Here is a 20,152-nt window from a genome sequence, read left to right as displayed (position 1 = left end):
CTAGGGAGGAGACAATCTCTGTTTCTTCCTGTGTTCCTGATGCCCTAAGGCTGTAGGCAGAAGTCTTCCAGTGGCACAGCTGGATTTGAAAGAGATGACCCTCTTCATCACTGCAAACCAACGTGGCCACTAACATGAACATGCAGCACCAGCCTCGCTGCCTACCCAACACCCCTTAGCTGGTACTAAAAATGCTCCAGGAAACGTCTAGGGGAAACAGAATGGTGATTAGTATCCATTACTGACAAAGCATCCTCGAGCTTGAACAGGCAAAGCGGCCAAGGACATGTTAGGTCCAAAGATTAAAAAAAAAAAAAAAAAAGACAAAACTTCCCAACATGCTACAAAGATGCTCCCAGGCTGTATTTCCTGCTTGACTCGAGGCACTTGACAATGACAGCCACCAAACAAAACCAGACAGGGGGTGGAAAAATTAAGATTATATTCCTCATATGACCTGTGCTTAATAGTTAAAATGACTTTAAAATGTCATAAAACACAGATGCATTTTTCTCATTGAATAATATGGAAAATATACTATGCTTACTGAACTTAAATAAATTACATATCTAATTCCCTAATCCTTTAAGAGAATTATACCAGCTATTTTCCCCCTTTGAAATTAGATTATTTTTATCATACCCCAAACATAATTCTGCATAATTTAGCACACCTCCCAGGAAAAGTTGGGAAGTACAAGAAAGGTGCTGTTTTGTTGGTCTCACTGGCCTTCCTTCAGTCCCACATAACTGGTTGTCTACACATTGATTCTGAAATTGCTGGAGAGGGAAAGTACAACTACAGAATTTCAGTAGCTAAATAATGAAACCTGCTGCTTAATATAAAGAGGGAAGAACAATTGTTCTGTTTATTTTTCAGAGCCATTGGTATTCCTTCCCCGTAGAGAGAGGCTTAGGGTATATTTGAAAAATATTTATTTGGGGAAAGAATTACCAGGACAGCTACGAAAAACCCCACAGCAAATAAAGGATTTGGTTTATTAAAGACCATAATTATCATATATGTTCATATGACTTTGGTTACTAGAATTCAATTTGTTTTTGTTAGCAAGGGATTTAAGCAGTCGATGAAGCCAGGTTTAAAATTTACTTCCTTGCAAAAGCAATCTCCAGGAGCCAATAGCCACGAGCCTGAACGCAGTCTCAGACTCTTAATACTTACTTCAGTAGCCAGTCAATGATCTTCTTCTTTGTTCTGAGGTGTGGCAGAGTGTATTTCTCCTCTCCATCCTTAAAATACTTCAAAGTAGGAAATCCTGAGATGTGGTACCTCTCTGCTAGTGCCTTGTTGATGGTAGCGTCTACTGCTGCAAGGACACCCGGGCTCTGGAACAGAAACGGCCACCTGTAAATCACAGCAACGCACCCGCGCTCGTCCAGCCTGGGTGCTTCTCAGGCTCACACTATGGAAGCACAGCAAGGCAACAGCAGGAAAGAATATCTAATAACACTAATACAATCAGTGTGTTACCTATTATCTTTCTTTCCTGACCAGATTTCCCTGTCACACTTGGTAAGAACTTAAGAGCTGCTCTCAGGAGCAGCACCCCCTCCCTGCCACCAAATCCATCCACTTCTCCCAGAGAAAGGAACGTCGTTAAAAGTTATTTCAAGACGAATTCACCTTTCTCTAATTTGCAGGCATTTTCACAGTCAAGGGAGAAGAGACACTGCTGGGATGCGATTCATTTTTTTTTTCCTCCTCTCTCCTACATCTCTCTCCTTCAACAATTATAAAGGGAATCCAGGTAGTTCCACTAAAGATACATAAAGGTTGGGGGAGATAATTTGGTTTCTTCTCCTTCATGAAACATACAAAGCAAGACTGTATCAGTAACAGTGATCACCATGTTCCTGGGACTCTGTTCTCCAACCAGTCATTGGAGGTAAGTGTTGGAGCACCTACAATGGAGTGACAGAATCATAAAACCAGGATATCTGAAAGAGGGATGGACCGATGGACCCCTTTTGTCTTTTTCCCCCCCAGATCTAATTTATAAATAAAACCCCTTATTTCTGCACACTCAATGTCTTTAAATAACAAGGAAAAAATCCGTTTTGGATTTGATCACATTATGTATAAGGCCTACAGCAGAATACATAAACATTTTTCAATTTTGTTTTCATTCAAGACAGAATGTTCTTTCTAAAACTTTGGCAGGGCTCATGCATTAGCGATGAGACCGTACTTTGGAAGCACATTTTGAAGGGTCCTGTGGGAGGATGAGAACAGCTGAGTTTGTTGTAGGAAAAAAAGTCACTTTTATTACTCCAGTTATTTATTACTGATTATTTTAAGGATATAATAAAGAAAATTAGCTTACATCACTGGTTGCATGGAGAAACTTTGCAGCCTTCTCATATTCTGGTTTCATTTTCTTACAGTGCCCACACCCTGCCAAAAAAAGGAAGATCTATCCAATTAAATTGTACACGCCATGGTTATTCATTGACCCATCCGCTCATTATCAAAATCCAAAGCCATGTGGTAGAGATTTACTAGAATTCAGCATGAGTTTACTTGATTCCTTTTAACATGTTAGTACGATTTAGAATCATTTCCAGACTGGTCACCACCATTTAAGCAAAGAATTTAGTTTACTAAAAAATAACAACCTCCCTCCCTGCATTCACACCCACACTTTTTTGCTACCATTACACACTATGAACACAATCAACTCATTAAGCTCATCACTTCTGGCTTGCTTTGGGGGAAGATACAGCATCACCTATTTCCGTTTCCAAATCTTTATCTATTCTATTTCTTAAATAGAAACAACACAGCCTCTCACGTGATTTGCTCAATTTAAGCTGAGGCACAGCTTAATTAGGTAATGTAATTTGAATTAAACTGCACTGATAATAAGCCCTACTTTATATTGGTGCAGCAGGCCCCTGTAGCAGAGACTTGCACTGATTTAATCACATCAGTGTAATTACACCAGCACATATGTTCCCAACATAAGCGAGGCCTGTAAAGCTGAGATAATGGAGCTCTCCCGCTTGTGCAAAGTTCTCCAGAGATCTCCCATTACTTCATTGCTAAGTGCTGACATTACAATAAAGTAAAATGAATGCACGAGCGAGAAAAGCAAGCTTGAAACAAGTTATTTGGGTGCAAGTGAAACTGCTTTCATCTAGTGCAAGTCCTTCCAGGCTTGCAAGCAAGCTGCACGCGAGCGAGCGCGGTTTCAGCCGCCACGCCAAGCTACACTTGAGCAGCACCAGCGCGACCCGCCGCGGCCCTCGGGGCAGCCTCCGTCATCGCCCTCCCGCAGCTCCTTCCACACCTGCCAAGCGCCACCGCGGTGCCCGCAGGACGGCAATGAGGACAGGGAGCAGGGACAGAGACCTGGCGGGGGTGCCCGCAGGTAGAGGTGACCCAGGGGACACCAGGCGTTCGCCTGCCCCGTCGCGACACGGCCCTGGCCGGGCCGTGCTCCCGTTCGCTCCGCTCCACGCTCCGGGCTGCTCCCGCTGGAAAGCGCGCTCGGAAGCCCACACGTCGCTGAGCTTTTCAGAGGCGTATCTGAAACTGCGGTCAGAAATCCGTTTCAACAGAGCTTCAGCAAAAGGGCTGCCACAATTTTTATACCATTGTTTAAAAGAAAATAACCCAAAGACTCTGAATGTCAGCACTGCGTCAGTTCCCACTAACGGGATGAATGACACAGGCAGCAGACACAAAGCTACACCTGAAGTCAAGCAGACAAGCATGTTTTATAGAGCACAAGCTGAAGAGCGTTCACAGCCTAGAAGTGACAGGACATGAAGGTGCAAGTTCCCCGAAGCAAAAGGGGACTTCAGCAGAGCTCCGGCTGCTGCAGCACATCCCCAAACGCTGCCTTGGCGCTTTTGTAAGGACAGTCATGGCTGCAGCCGTGGCACAGATTATGCAACTGAATGGAGTCTATAAATCCCACCTAAGAATTGAGGAAAATACCCAAGTGGTTTGTCCCATACTGAACTCTCATTTGAACACCAGCTGAGGTCTGTGCTGGTTAGCAGTTTATACAGCAATTGCAACATTAAAAAACCCGCATCCTTCTTGTGAGCAAAAGCAGGGTTTTCATGGGGTAGAAGCGGCAGAACAAACTGATCTCAGAGCGGCAGGAGGTCGATTTGCTCCTCACCTGGTAGCGAAAGCTCACAGGGCCCAGCCTCAGGTGACGGCCACAGACATGAACTTGGGAGGAAGCTGGAAAAGGCTGAGGACAACTTAGGGTCTCAGTACTGCTCTTGGTTAACAACATGAAAGAAGGAGGCAAAATAATTTATTTGTCACCCATAGAAAACTTGCAGGTCTGTGGCTGTGGAACAAGCCCACAGCTCTGACACCTGCCCAATTTATTTCTCCTTTTAGAAGCAGGGAGCTTTATCCATTTTGTGCTTTTTCCCATTCTTAATAAAGATGAGGTTGACCATATTGGCTCAGACACCCGGGAACTTGACCGAGTTAGCTAGCTCAAATGAGTTAGAAGGAAACCCTTTTTTTGCAGGGGCACCTTTACCTTGGTAGATTTTACAGAGTTTGCTCCCCAATCAGAATAAACTCCAAGCTATGCACTCATGCTTGCTGCACGCACACAAGGCCTAAATTCTATTCCACAATCATTAATATCAAATCTGATCACAAAGCAGTAACAAATCAGTTCAAGTGGAAGTGTGTGTGTGTATGGGGCCGGGGGGGGGGGGGAATGTTAGGTATACTTTGCCGTGGAAATTAAACAAACAACCCAAAGCATTTGAGAAAGATACTCAAAGCATCACAGTGCTAGATTCTTTCATGAACTTCATGCTAATACTTTCATAAAGCTTCCTCACTCAAGGGGAAGAAAGACCTGGTTTCTGAAGATGCTTAAGTACAATCTGCGGCTCTCCACGCTTTCTCATGCAATGCTTGTTCCACCAATGACAGAAAATAGCAAGATACACTAATATGGAAAAAAAGCCACCATGTTCCACTGAATCCGAAATAGGAAAACAAATCCCAAGAGCTTCTCCCACAGTAAGAGTGATGTATAGATGAATAGATGGCTCCTACCTGGCCATCTTTAAGAAATTATTGCCATTTCCTTCTTCTGCATTCTACTGCCTGCTTTCACCTACCATTGAGTGAAGGAGAGATTTGAGTTAAAAGTCAGATCTACAGGTTGCAAATCAATTAACCTCTCCCAGGATTATTTATCCTGCCTTTCAATAATCTTCCGAGTATTGTCATTAAATTTTCAAGGCCAATGAAAAAGCCATTTAAGAAGCACAAGGATTGCCTTTCTTTTGAATGGTCCATCATGCTGTTCAGCAGCAGCTGTACACCTCTGTGCTAACCTTCTCTGCTTATATTCTCTATTCATTAAAAAGAAGAAAGAAAGAACAGGAAAATAACAACAATCTGCAGTTCCTTAACCCAGATACTACAATGTGCTGCTTAAAGTCTGCCGGGATCGCGAATGCAGGCCAACAGCCTTTGCAGCAAGCATCTTTGATAGGTGTATTCTTAGGAGAGACACTACTCTTAAGAGCATACTGGCATTAAAAGTAAAAATCTAAAAAAGGGAAGTGATTTGTTCAATCCCGGAGGAGAAAGGTTACCATTAACTTCAAGGGTGCCCTGCAGCCTCCCAGGACCACTGAAGCCCTTCAGGTCCTTCTTGGTCAAGGCTGCGGGGAGCAAGCAGAGGAGAGGAGAGCGCTGCAGGCCGCAGCCCCGTTCCCTGATGACAAGGCACAGGGAGCTGCCACGAGGTGAAGGTAAGAGCTGATCTCCATCCTGGGGGATGGAACCAGTCCTGGGCACAGCACACTTGCTGGACAACCCCTTTGACCTCTCAATGCATCATTTTGCTCTGCACACACAGAAGGACACCTGAGTCTGCAAGGCTCCATGGTGTCCAAGGGGAAAAGAGTACACAGAGCAAGTGTAAAGCAGCAATATTAAAAGACAAGAAAAAAGTCAAAGTTTATAAAAATCAGTGCAAGGACATCTAGCAGAAGACAGGCTCTTGCTAATTGCTTTTAAAACAGATGCTGAAATGAGTAAGAGTTGTTTCTCAGCTCATTTACAATCAATGTTCTTGTTTGCACTACGTAGCCAGGCAGACAAGCAGCTCCCTCCTTCCACGCGGCTGCTGCCACACGGCTCAGCTGCACCTGGGAGCGGTGACGAGGATCTCCAGGGCGCTCCAGGGCGGCCACCCCCTACCAGGGGACGCAGCTCAACGTGCACTTCATCCTGCCCACAGCAAGGTCACACCTGAGCGCAGAGGCGAACGTGGACACACAGAGGCAACTGTAATTTCCACTTTCAAACCCTGAATTAAAAGGCTGGGTAGCAGCTTCTCTTCTAGCACAAGAAATTGCACAGACATCAGGATGGTGCGGGGAGCCGCGGAGAGGTAGGTCGCTGTTATTGGCCCACCACTATAGACAGTGGGTCAAGGCAGATGACCATTATTATGGGAATCAGATTGCTTCATGTCTTCCCCTCTAGAAGGGTGTAACAACAGGGTCACCGCCACACTTTCCTCCTCACCTGTAAGATACATATTGTTAACAGACACTCTTCTCTAGGACATCTTACACGGCTTTAAGATTTCAGGGACAGAACTGAGTCTCTTGCACAGAAAACACTGTTTTCACTAAATAGAAATGCAGCATTTTTCCCTAATAAACATCTGTAGCCTGTTTGGCACCACTGTGTAGATTCACTGTGTGCAGTTGTTCCAAACGGTTGCAAAAGTGAGCTACTAATGCAAACACTTCCATCATTAAAAATATAAAGTTTTGTCTGAAAAGAACAGGCAGAAAGGGACTCAGCATTAACTAGGCTACTGCATATGCAGAACACACTGCTGTCTCCAGAACATAAATCTCTCTGATTCTTTGTCATCTATTGTTTACTTCTTTCAGGTTATTATGGCTACATAAACAAACACCGAGCTTTCAGTCACGTCTTCTCATTTCAGCACAACCTTGGCTGAGGATCAGAAGTGAAGGAAGGTACGTGACAAGCTAGAGATAAAGGCCAACATCCAGGTAACTGCAGATAAGGAATTTCTGACGTGAAGAATCCTAGAGACAAACTAAATTGCAAATAAAGATTTTAAAGAATCATTAAATTGGTAGGCTGCTTTGATACTGCTATCATGTACCACCGATGTATCATTATCGTGCCATCTCCACATTCATCTAGAGCTGCATACCACAAATACTTCTATTAACCTAATGGGAAAACAATTTTGAAGCCCAAAACATGTCCTGCATTTAGCAAGCAGGTCATTGGGAGTTCAGGCTAAATTCGTGGAAGATTTACAGACATCTTGGAAGGAAAAAAACACCTCAAAAGCTTCAGGTCTACCTTAGTTTCCTAGACACGTAACACAGGGCTGCCACTTGGATTTCTCCATTCTTAATCTCAGAGCAGTGATTTCTCAACACAGCAGAACAGCCAGCATTTCCGTGTGCCCCGTTTTTAACACTGAATCATATATGCACAGGGCAAGAGTAGGTGGGCAGGATGGGGGTAAAAAAGACTATTCCTTGAAGCTAGGGCAATGACACATAGCCCCAGTCTACACACCACCTATTCAAGACAACGAATGTGTTCTCCTCTGCCATGAAAGTCTTTAACTCATAGAAATTTCTTATGCATCACATCATATAACAGAGTAGCTCTAAGGTTTGACATGAGACAGATTACAATTCTTTTACCATTGTAGGAGAGCATAAACTATAACAGCTTGCATAATTTAACCTTCTGCATTGCAGACATCTGATGTAGGGATCTGATGAGAAAATCACCCACAAATTTGTCAGGGAAGGGGGGGAGGAGGATGTACAAATAAATACTGAAAGCAACTTTTCCTCCCTGTAACCGCAGGCATGCATGTGGGGCTGTGCTGGTTTCACACCTGCTTAATAGTTATAATGGCCCATGAAACTTGATTGCCTTGTATACAGGCCATAATCCGAATTTGCTTACAAGCTCACTTCATAAAGGATCAGAGAAGTTTGGTGTATCCTTCCCTTTCTTCATACCTGCTTGGTGTGGGCTGCAGAGTCCAGCCCAGTGACAGGAGAGCAGGAGGGTGCATCATCCCCACCTTTAACACCACGCAGCAGGGGTGGAAAATGCCTGCAATTTGGCCATCCTCTCTCTCTTGCCACAACAGCAGCAACCCCATCCCAGCCAGCCTCCCTGGGAAGTGCGGGTGCTGCATTCAGTCAAACCTGGATCATCTTCTCCGGGCTAGTGTAACTGCTGCCCCGAGCATCTCAGAAGCTGCTCACCAGAAGAGATGCACAACAGCTTTCAGACAGCTAAAGCTTTTTTATTATTATTATTTTATTTTTATTTTTTATTCCCCCCCTCTCTGTTTGCTTGTTTGTTTGAAGAGACTCACAGACCACTGCATTATGCAAGATAAATCACATCAAACTTAAAAGAGAGCTTAACCAAGCGTATTGTCCAGGAATCCTTTCTGCAATCATGCCATTTTCACAGCTCCAGCAGAATGGCTCCCTTCAGCCAGCAACAGACAGACCATGGCAGAGGGAAAATCAGAACAGAAAAAGATGAAATAAGAATGGCTCTAAATACAGCGTTCAGAGGATTTAAAGAACGATGACTTTTATGACCTTCTGCATAACACAGGACAAGAAAATTCATTTAGATGCTTCTGCCTTCATTTCTGGTCATACTGGAGGGTACCCTTTTTTGATGTAAAGGCTCAAAGGGGAAAGGGAAAATATTCTGCAAAGCTAACTTCAGCCACAAGCTGTTACCTCCCCTGGCTCCCTAAGAGTGAGGTGGAGACAGAGATTTCTGCTCCACATGGTCCACACAGAGCAGCCTCTCTCTGCATTTAACTCTGCAGGGAACCCTTGCTCATCCAGAAGTTAGCCCTTGAAAATACACTCTCCTCTCTCATGGCACCAAAGCCAGCACATGGCCAGGAACACTTTTTAAGGCTAATCTTTTTCTTTCAATAAAAAGGCAAACAACAGAAAAGTCCTTATTTTCATTCCAAATCAGGCGCAGCTTCCAGCTACTGGCGCTTATGCTGTATGTATACAGCCTGTTAGTCAAAGCTATGTGGTGCAACTGGTAGAAATCAGTGCTGGGAAATGCTGGAGCCTCCTACCATCCCTCCTGGGTGGGAAAAGCAGCCAAAGAGGGGGGCTCAGCTGGTACCAGGAGATATGAATTACACTTCCTACACCAACTTCGAGGATCACGGCCTTGAGTAGGTGTTGAAAATTAATCTTCCCTTATTGAAATGCGAGAGACTATAGCACGGCTGCCTTAAGGTGAAACTGTTGAGAGCTTATGAAAAACACCACCATACGTTTTCCTTCTTGATTATACCATATTTTTTCCACAGCCAAAATATGAGTCTCCTCCCACTGCCAGATAATCAGGAACATTTTGCTTTGGGAAAGGAAAAGAAGATGTATAATTTTCCCTCATTCTTCCCAGCCCACTAAGAAACATTTTACACTTCAAATTTAGTAATGCCAACGTCCCATAAGGGTGGTTAGACGAGGGAGGCCTGACCCCGGGCTCAGGGACACTGCACAGCAAGTGAATGTTCGTCTCGGATGTAATTTGTACAAAACATCAGCAAAATGGATGTAATACAAAGATCTTGTTGGAAAGCTGTCACATTCCAAAGACAAAACTGAAGATTTGGGGATAGGGGCATTAAAGCAATGTTCACATTACCCATAAGAGTAAACACCACGAGGAAAGCAATGTGCACTTTTTGTTCAGAGCTCAAACAGAAGTCATTGCCAACTGCAGGGCACTCACCTACTTCTGGAAAGCAGAGTGAGATGCTCACTGACCACAAGCAGCCTGGACCCCACAAGATACCCCTGCACCATCGGCACAGTACCTCAATACCAAAGCAGGGGATTAATTTATGAATAACTCAGACAGCATCACTTGCCAAGTCATCATCGGAAAGGGCACAAGGAGCAGACAGACAGGACAGCAATCTTGCACTATAAATTTCTCTGCTTGTTATTTGCCCTTTAAAATAAGTTCCCTATTCTCCCTTCCATAGCATAATAAAAATTCAAGCCATAAATTACCAAGGAAGATAAACTTGATAATGAAAACTCTGCCGGTAATGATTCAAATAGCAGAGATATTGTAAGGCACTTTCCAAATGTGAGCTCTGCATTATATATTAAGTTCATCCAGGCAAGGAAATTAATTTATTTCAGACGAAATAAACCTGGCTGCTTTAATTCTTAAAACTAATTCTCACCGTTAACAGTCATTAGAGGCAAGCAAAGTAAACCTATAAAAATAAGTTATGCTTCACTCCTGTTAGGACTTAAGGGCTTACAAATACACTGAGGTCGAGTTGGCAGGAATAGAGTCACCCAGTCCACACACACAGAGGCCACAGCAAAAGCCCAAGAAAAGTCTCAGTGCTTTGCTTGGTGCCTCTGTATTTCATGCAGATTTCATCTCCAGTCAAGCTGTGCATGTTCAGTCAAAACAAACATACCACCCTACCGAGCTGACATTAATCCATCCCTAAGCAAGACTTTCACTAGACAAAAAGGCCAGCTACAATTACAGTAGACCTTTAAAAGACCCTTTGGATGAATAATTAAATAATCTGCTAAAACAGCGTAAGGAGGGGAGGAGAACAGGGCCAGCCTTCCTTCTGCTGTCACCTTTCAGCTGACTCCGCACTTCCCCAGGAGCTGGGGGAACCACCAGTCTCAGTAAGATGGTAAAGGACTTTTTAGGAGAGAAGGATAGCAACAGCAAAGGGAGAAATGAAGCAGCAAATTCCCAAAGGAACTGACGTTCCCTTCACACCACCTGCCACACGTTTATGGGAAGATATTTTTCTGATTAGAATAGCATTCCTAAATGTCGCCTTTAATAGAGAACTAATCACTCCCTACTGGAGCCTAGCAGGCAGCAATGCATTTTGAACAAACCTCCCAAATTCAACAGAACCCAAATATCTATGGTTCAGCTCCATCCTTTCCTCTTCAGCATACTCTTATCAGTTCCCAAATTCACAATAAGAAATTCAGTCAATCTCTGCTTCCAGCCCCTTCCCATTCCCCAGTGACTCCAGCAGGTCTTGGAGGTAATGTGGCTACAACAGCACTGAGAGGCTATTTTCGGTGGTGGTCTTGTCACAAAGCTAAACCTCAAAAAGCCAAGGGTCCCCGGCCATGGTCCATGCACGGATTCCAGCCAAGCTGTGAGCACCAGCCCCAGCAGCCATGGCTGGGTTTGCACAGTGCACCCTGTCCAGGACACGTGGTCCTTCCTCAACACCACGACCAAGTTGTTCAACAGGCCAATGAACACGGAAGGCACAACCCGACATCCTTCATGTCAATGAAGCCTGTGCAATTTTCTTTTCAGTTACCATTTGCCTTCCCATACCAGTCACTGCAACCCCAGAGGCTCCCAGAGTTCACATGTAAACCACTACATAAAACTCACACACAGGTTGAAATGGCATCTCCACTTCTCAGACTGGAAACAGAGACAAAGTGAGGCGGATCACGGTTTCATAAACTGAAGGAAGGAACTAAACATATATAACCCCAGGCCGAGGCTATCATTTTTAATCACTGAATTATGCCTTTTTAGGACTTCAGTCTGCTCAAAGAGCATGAAGTACTTCAAAATGGCAATCATCTTACACAAACTGTGTGATACACAATCAAAAGATTGACAGGCAAGAGGCAATAGACTGTCCCTACTGCTCTCACCCCTTTCATTAGGTATCCCATCAAATTTTACTGCTCAATCTAGTTATTAGAAATTTTATACTCTCCTCTTTCTTATTTACATTAAGTACCACTAAAACCCCACATTGATTTTTATTTCTAAATCCTCAAGAAATGTAGGTGGGATGGTCATTAAAAAGAAAAGTTACTATGTCAGGTTCTTCATTTTCCTAGTTTGCTGTATTTTCAATAACTCTTGCTTTAACACATGTGCCCAAAAGCCCTACTGAAAACTGTTACTGTAATTAGTTTAATGAGGCACATCATTGCATGGATCCGTTTACATTCCCCAAGATTTCTTTTGTTGATTTTTGAATACGTATCCTGTTAAGCAACACCCTGTTGTAGATTTATGTGCTTTTAAATATTGATTAATCTAGGCTGAGTTTTACGATCCTTATCTTGCTGAAGTCAACAGCCAAAAACTTGTTCATCTCACTAGAAGCAGCATCAGGAGCCAAGAATTTATCTGGTTGAAGTGAAGAATCTATCTGTTCCCAGAGCGTGCCAGGAAGGGAGTTCAGCTAAGAAATACATACATACAATGAATGGAAAGTTGGCACAAATTATGCTTGTCCAGGAAAGTTTATTATACATTAAAAATGCATTAAGGCAACATTAAAGTCAAGCATCTCAAGGATGCAAAAAGTCAGAAAATGCAATGCCAAACTGAAGCTGATCTTTTCACCTGCGTATCCAGACTCTGAACACTCCTCACGTGAGTGCCCTGGCACAGCAATTCAGACTTCAGGCAATTGGGGCATTGCACCCTGTCCCCAAATCCAGAGACAGGCACTTCCCACCAAGAAATGATACATAGCCAGGCCCTGCCTACAACCTACGTGATGGTCCAGCAGGAGTTTCCCTTGCACAAAGCTTTCTCCAATTACTCTGAGGAAAGAGGACTTACACGGGCTCCAACAGGCACAGATCAAGCCCACAACACACACCCTGACACGTGCATGATCCCTGTGTTCAGACTCACAGAGTAGTAAATCTAGTGCCATCAGCTAGGTAGGGCATCTGGCAACCTCTCAAACATCACAAAATTTCCAGTAATCCTTTCACTCTGCAGCTAACAGGCACAAAACTATCTGCCTGCCTTTTCTCCTGGGATTACAGCATAACTGAATGGTGGCCACAGGAACTTTCAAAGCACTGTCAATAGGAAAAGTCCAATTTAAAAAGCAGGGCTTATATTGAGAGTTGATTTTCAAAGCTTATAAAAGGACCTTTCAGGACACTCAAGAACAAACTCCTGAATGAGGGTTCCATCCTGCCAAGCTTTCAACTTAAACTCCCGACCCTTTTGCATAGTTAAAGCACACTTTGAGAAAGTGGTCTTCTCCCTGTCCTCAATGCTTTTGCAGTATCATAAGCCTTTCTCATACAAAGTTGTCTTCAACCAAGGAAAGAAGAAACTTCGAAAGCTGAAAACAAAGACAGCAAACACGGGGACATTCGAGCAGAAGGGAGTTCTGCTACTGCTGACGCTGCTCCCGGGAAGCTGAGACCTGCCCACGCAGACACCAGTTGGGTGCCTGGCTCTTTCCTGAAGGTGCCCAGCTTGGCTGATGGGCCCAGGGCCTGAACACAGACTTTGGTGGTCTTCTCCACTTGAACTAAAATGATGCCATCAATAAATGTAAGTTCAAACTTCTCAGGAGCAACCACTAGAAATGACAAAAAGAGTCTCCTCGCATGGGTTCTAACAAGAACAGATTTCCCACCTACCTACTTTTGTCTTCATGCACTCAAAGGCAAATGGCAGGAGTCATACAAAACAGTTGTGTCACAGGACACAGCCAAAATTTTAAAGTAACGAGTGCATTAGATACGGTGAGGACCAAAGAAATCAGAAGGTATTTCCATCTGTTCCACATTCAATGCTGTTTATTATTTGGATAAGCCAAAACTCTTTAGCCTTCACTGGTGTCAACTACATTTGTTTCCGTTAAGGGCTGGCAAGGTGGGAAAAAAGTGTCTTTGACCGAATCATGAATCAGGTGGGGGAAAAAAAAAAAAAAAAAAAAACTTCAGAAGATTTTATTTATTTATGAGGGGCTGCAGGTGCCACAGCGCTGCTGACCTGTGCTGGAAGGAGTTTTTGTTGTTGTTTTTAAGGTTGCACAGTAAATTAATTCTTCAGCCTTTTCAAACCATGGCCCTTCTGTAGAGGCTGCCAACAGAAGTACCAATTAGCACTAACTGCAACGGAGCTTGCTTTCACAAGGAACCAACTGGGGTCTGAAAGGAACATTTGTAATTGTAAAACTTGGTTAGAGCAAAACCAAAATATGCACACAAAAATCTTTCTTTTTTTCGTATAAAATGAACAATAGCTTCCCATATTCTAGTCTCTCCACATGCAACAGTATCAAACAAAACCAAGTTCACTGAAACCAACGACAGTGTCTGCTCAGGGAGATATCTAACCTGCTTCTTGGCTACACGCAGGAAGCCCCCATGTTGTATTGGGTTAATTGGCTGGTATTCTTAATAATGGGCCCACAAAGTGGCTTAAAAGCTTGAGTCTTAATGGATGGGAGGGAGGAGGGAAGAAGGGCGTGAAGTTTTTTTTTTTTCAAAGCTTACTTGATAAAACAGCTCCCAGTGCAATTAAAAACTTGTACAGCTGAATACTTGGTTATAGAAAGCATCAACTGTGTAATTTATTGGGCTGGTTTATAGCGGGAGAGAAATTATCTGAGGAATTTCATGGACATTTCAACAGCACCAAAATTGCAGTGCATTTTATCATGTCAAGATTTATTCTTGCACTCCTTTCCATTAGGAGGAAGCAAGAAGAGGTGCATCAGGGCTGCAGCTTCAAATCAGATTCCAAGAAAACATTAAGGAGAAAGAATGGGGGCTGAGTATCTCTCACCTTCCTTCCTTATCTAGGAAGGAAAACAGTGATAGCTCCAATAACACACTAAGGGCATCAAAGACTTGTTTTTTCTAACCCTAGGTTCTGCAATTGCCAGTTACATAATGTCTCTGAAAAGAGCTAGGCAGAAGACAGGTTTAATATAAGTGTAAGCTTATGTACAAAGCAGAAGCATTGCAGGAAAGAAAAAAACCTTACTGTTTAGTCCTTTAAAAAGCAAATGCACACGCCTGGTAGAAGTAGGGCCGTGCTACACTTTTTCCCTCCATTACATTTGGCATCACTACAGGACCGTGGACTTACCTCTGAGGGGTGAAAACAACCCCAAGCAATCAGAGGCTCTTGATCATTCCCAGCTAATGGGGGCTGCCTACGAAGATCTGCACTCGCTGAATGCATCAGGACAAGTTAGAGCTCGTGGTGGTGCTAGGAGGTTACTCTGCATGAGGTACAGCAGCAGTTGCACTTTAAAGCGTTAGCAGTGTCATTGGTATTAATGAAACAGAATGAAAAGCAACTCCTATGCATGAAAAGCAGATACTTTCAAAACCTATTTCTCTACTGATTTTAATTTCAGTCCACAACTTTAAACATCCTTCGGCAGCATTTGAATTGACTCATCAGTGACTTGGTTAGACTTATTTTGTGCAAGACCCGAGATCACACTTTGGAGAGAAATGCTGCAGAAAAAAAGTAGAAAGGGAAATTCACGGAGCTTTTGTTCCTCTGACAAAACCCAATCCAAAAAAGACAGCAGGTTCCAGTAATTCAGCAAGTTTTTAGACATTACTTTAAAAATTGCATTTCATTCAGCAAGTAGGTTGACGTGGACATAAGGGAAAAAAAAAAGTTAAACAAACAAGCAAAAAAAAAAAAAACTATGCTTTGTTTGTGCTCAAGTATTTTGAAAGTCTAAGTCCCACCAAGCCCCCATCTCACTAAAACATTTAATAACATTTGACTAATAATATATACCAAATTCAGACACATTCAGAACCCAGCTCTCATTCTGGGCATCTAAATAAACTGATCAGCCTATAACATGGACAATAAGAGGCACATATGGACATGGAGCCTTTTCTTTCATTGCTGCCAGAAGACTACAATACAATACACCATTCAGGTGCCTCTGTGCCACGGTATATAAATAGCTTTGGTTGGTGTGATCCAATTCCATAGTGGGGCCAACCCATGGTTATTCACAGTGATCTGTCTTCCGCCACAGCCTCAGAAATAGGACTGTTAAAACAACTGTGCCATTTTGTATTAGCAAATATGACCAATTCATGAAACCATTTCAAATCTTTGGAGGGCAAGGGCCCCTTATTTGCTCTCCTTTGGTACAGCAGTACCAAGTATCTTCCAAGAGATCCCAGTTCATAACCAAAGTCTCTAGGTATAACAGCATCACACAAAAACACACTTGAGAAGCCTGCGAGAAAGTAAACCACTTCATCAGGTGCTGTGTGATGAATAGCTACACTGAACACAAGCTCAGGATGCTCACATACACCTGGGATAATAACATGCCCACCAGCAATTGCAAAAGTCTGCAAAATGCTTGAATAAAAGGGAGCAGCAACGCACGCTCTTCCGAGATAGCTAGGGAGGAAGAGCGCCTTCAGACTCGCAGCTGCCCGAGTTATCATTTACCTACTCTAAACATTCAGATTTGCAGAACATCCTCTTAAGAGCTTTAACAAAGGAGTTTCGGAAGGGTAAAAATCCTGCTTCATGTCCCAAGTGACCTGCAGAGTGAAAGCAGGATGAATTCATCCCCTCCACCCACTCACCCACGTTTCTCAGGGCCAGTGGTAATGACTCAAAACAGCCTATCTGCTATTTCATGTCTGTTCTAAGCTCTTTCAGAAAAGCTGTAAATCTTTGATATCAAGAGGAGAAAGCTGCATGTAACAGACTTTCCTGATACATTTAAATCACACGGAGCTGCTCTAGCTGAACCAAGTTCCACTAAACTGCACGTCATGCAAAATGCAGCGACATCTTTAATTGGGCTGGTAAGAGCAAATGATTGTAAATAATTACAGTGTTATCCCCAGGGACGAGCACGAGGAGCCACAGGCATGGAGACACAGTTGGCCATAATCACCACGGTGCCTAAGCCTGCAGGTAGGAAGTATTTTACCAGGGATATATTTGGTTCAACTCTCTCTGCCCCACTAAGGTGGGGGAAAGGGGAATTTCCTAGACATTTTTAATGCCAGCCTATTAATGCCTTAGCCAGCCTATAACGGAACTGTAATTAAAGCACCAGTGCCATAATTCTGCCTCTAGCAAAAGAGCTTCTCATGAACACAAGATTGACAGTACATTAAAAACAAACAAACCCCACTCCAAGGCACGTGAACCCAGCACAGTGACAGAGGGTTTTAAGTACTTGTTAATTCCAGACCAGTGTTGAAATCCCCCTGCTTATTCTTAATTACATGGAAGTGTATCCTGACTTCTTGGCCTATTTTGTATGTTTTTCTCATGCCTTTTTAAAATGAATAGTTAGTTTAAAAGAAGATACTCTCACAGTCTAAGCTTTGTCAAGGTTACAACAAAGAAGATATCCTCTGTCTTTAGCACTTCTTTTACTACATTAATTTATGTGCTAATATTCATAAAGTGACTCCACTAGCAAATTTAAGTGCTTGGAGAAGATCTTTTAATCAGAGAGATAACTGTTTATGATAGCTGTCTGCTGTTAATTAGTTTGCAAGCCCACTCTCTGCTGAGGATGCCCGCAGAGGATTCTTACAAGCGCAGATCTCTTGCACATTTGCAAGCTGGATTCCACACGCAGGCATGTCACTACCACCTGCCTCTCTCCCATAGAAGTTTTCTGAATGTAATTTAAATGCATTAAGACATACATGTCCCAAATTTTCAGGTTGCCTTTAAGAATGGAGTTGTTCCAATAAGAAACACTCTTTATTCCAATTTTGAGCAGCTGGAACACATTATCAGAAGACCGCAACAGCCCAATTTCGATTTCTTTTGAAACATTTGCCAAAAATAATACTGTACCTTAGCACAGAATGCCCCTTAATACAGAAAGTACCTGCTTACAAGCGCCTCACCTCTCCAAAGGGTTCACACAGCATTGTTATCCCTAAAATTTTATTATTCTTGTTTTAAAAAAAATAATAATGCTATTCAGCTTCATAACTACCTTGGATTTGCTAGAAATTTAGCCATATCTGTGTGTATTTGTTTAATTGGTCTTTCTAAAGGTATAAGGGTGGTAGGACCAGCCTGTGGATTTCTGCCCTCCCTCCATTCTCCAAAGCTCCCAACTATTTGGCAGCAGTTGCCCTGCCAAACCAGCAAGGGAGCAGCTCCAGATGAGCAGCAGCCTCTGCTGCCTCCTGCACTCCAGGAGTTCCAGGAAGCCCAGAAGAAGGAAGGATTTGGGAAATGAAGGGTGACCCCTTAGCAAATCTGCTTCATCAGTTCTGCTACTTGCGCCTTAGTGTTCAAGCTAAGTGTTTATGTCCAGTTCCACATTCATTATTAAGCACAATCCAGTTAGCAAGAAAACAGCAGTCAGTTGCCTGCTTCAATAGCTCAAAACCCTAGACATTTCATTAGGCAAAAGCAAAATTCATTATGGTGTGTTTTTCGAATCAGTCTTATGGGCAGATCTTCAAAAAAGTGCTAATTCCTACCGGATTAAAGAGGAGCAGGATTTCAGCAGCCGTGCCAAACCCCTCAGCTGTGAGGGCACAGGCAGCCTCCAGAGCCCTAGCCTTAAATCTGTGACCCCAAAAATGAACATCTCATCTCAGTGCAGCTGGCAGCGCCGCAGTGAGAGGAGACAGAAGCTGTGCACCAGCCCACATAGTGGGTTTGGGTCTGACCCTCCAACTGTAGTACAAAGAATCTGCAGGATCGGTTACGTAGGTGCAACTAGCTAAGTTACAGGCAAACAAATTTCACAAACTGCAGTAAAGTTCTGCCTTACTTCAGCACAAGGTTCAGAGGCCACCACGCCGTATATCGCAAGAGAACAGGAACCGCAGCAGAGCAGGGGAGGTGAGACACTCCAGCGCCCAGCTGAAGCACTAGCAGCAAACAAGGGGTCAAGGGCTCTTAGTTCTTAAGCTCTGTCCTAAACTTAAAGCCAGAAACTTCACAAGCGTTTAATGCCTGTGTATTTAAGAATCAATACAAACGAGAGAAGCCTGGACCTGGGACTCACGGCTCCGAGAAACCTGCACAGAAAATTATCATTGATTTTATTAGCAAGCATTTGTAGCAGGGTACAGAATAGAAAAAAGCAAACTCACACGGTGCGTGGAACATCACGAGCACAGACGAATGATCTTTTATAAACTTGTCAAAGTCCTCGTCAGTCAGGTGATAAACTACATTTTCCTCATCTGCCCAAGGAGTCTCTGGAGCCTGGGGCTGAGGTGCCTGTGGACTGCAAGAAAAATAGACACAGCTGAAAAGCAGCTCTTTGCTGCTGAACAGCAATCATTTTTGCAAGTAATTCTGCAAGAAACCACTTTGTGTAAATGCCAATATATGACATGCTATCCCTACTAAACGGCTTCTATAATTGCTCCCGCTCAGAACTGATAAGCGCCAAAACCTAGATAAAAACAGGGGAAGAGAAAAAAGAATCCACAAGAAGCTCATAAGGACATATCAGAAACGGAAGGGGATAGAGTGGGGAGATAAACGGACTGCTTTGAGTTTTATAATATAATAACAGACGCGTTTTGTATTAGTCTTTTAACCTGCTCAGCAGGATGCTCCCTATTTCCACAACGTTTGCACTTAGTAGTTCACAGGAGCCATCACAAATGAAAGAAAAAATTATTGAGCAGAAAGAGCCAATCTAACCAGGCACCTCGAACACCTACCTACAGCAGGAATAGGGCTGAGAAAGGGAGAGAAGCAATGTGGGGGCCACGATCTACCTGCCTGCAACCTGCTCCTGAGGAGCATTTCCCCAGAAACATAGGGGTTTATTCTCAGCAATGCTAGGATCCAGGCGAGCGCCCCTGTGCCTGCATTCAGTGGAGGGCTTGCACCCCTGATTCAGCAAAGCCCCTCAGCCACGTGCTTCATCTAAGAGACAAGCAACATGTTCCACTGGCTCCGCTAGGATTGCATGCGAGCTTAACTATCGTTGATGGATCAGAGCCAGAGATTAAAACGACTGCTCAAAGACACACTGACAGATCTGGAAACCGAACCCAAGCTCCTCTGCAGCAGCTCAGCACTCACGTGGCAACAAAGTTGCTCGTCGCTTTTATTAACGTATTGTAATTATCAAAAAGAGAAATTGGCAGATATGTACTAAACTACACTGATTGGACATTTAATAAATTAAAGTAGTTTGTACAAAATACACCCAAACATAGGAACATCTGGAATCAGACTATGCAGCTACATTACTCTTGACAGTTGTAGTAATGAGTCCCAAATACCCTAAAGGAATTCCCCAAAT

General features: G+C 43.4%; 1 protein-coding gene across 1 annotated transcript in view; it reads right to left on the bottom strand.

The window, feature by feature from the left end:
* The window catches only part of PDIA5 (protein disulfide isomerase family A member 5), a 92,746-nt gene that overhangs the window by 27,430 nt on the left and 45,164 nt on the right, over window positions 1-20,152 (bottom strand). The window contains exons 11-13 of the mRNA XM_088519554.1: window positions 18,981-19,117; window positions 2,345-2,415; window positions 1,183-1,346 (exon numbers count right to left, since the gene is read on the bottom strand). Coding sequence (XP_088375680.1) covers window positions 1,183-1,346; window positions 2,345-2,415; window positions 18,981-19,117 — 372 coding nt within the window. The remainder of the gene's footprint in view (window positions 1-1,182; window positions 1,347-2,344; window positions 2,416-18,980; window positions 19,118-20,152) is intronic.

The sequence above is a fragment of the Tinamus guttatus genome, unplaced genomic scaffold (assembly GCF_059628265.1).
Source record: "Tinamus guttatus ecotype Peru unplaced genomic scaffold, ASM5962826v1 Tinamus_guttatus_pri_ptg000060l, whole genome shotgun sequence".
In the NCBI taxonomy this organism is placed as follows: Eukaryota; Metazoa; Chordata; class Aves; order Tinamiformes; family Tinamidae; genus Tinamus; species Tinamus guttatus.
The sequence above is the reverse complement of the archived record's forward strand: the minus strand, read 5'-3'. Positions and strand labels throughout refer to the sequence as shown.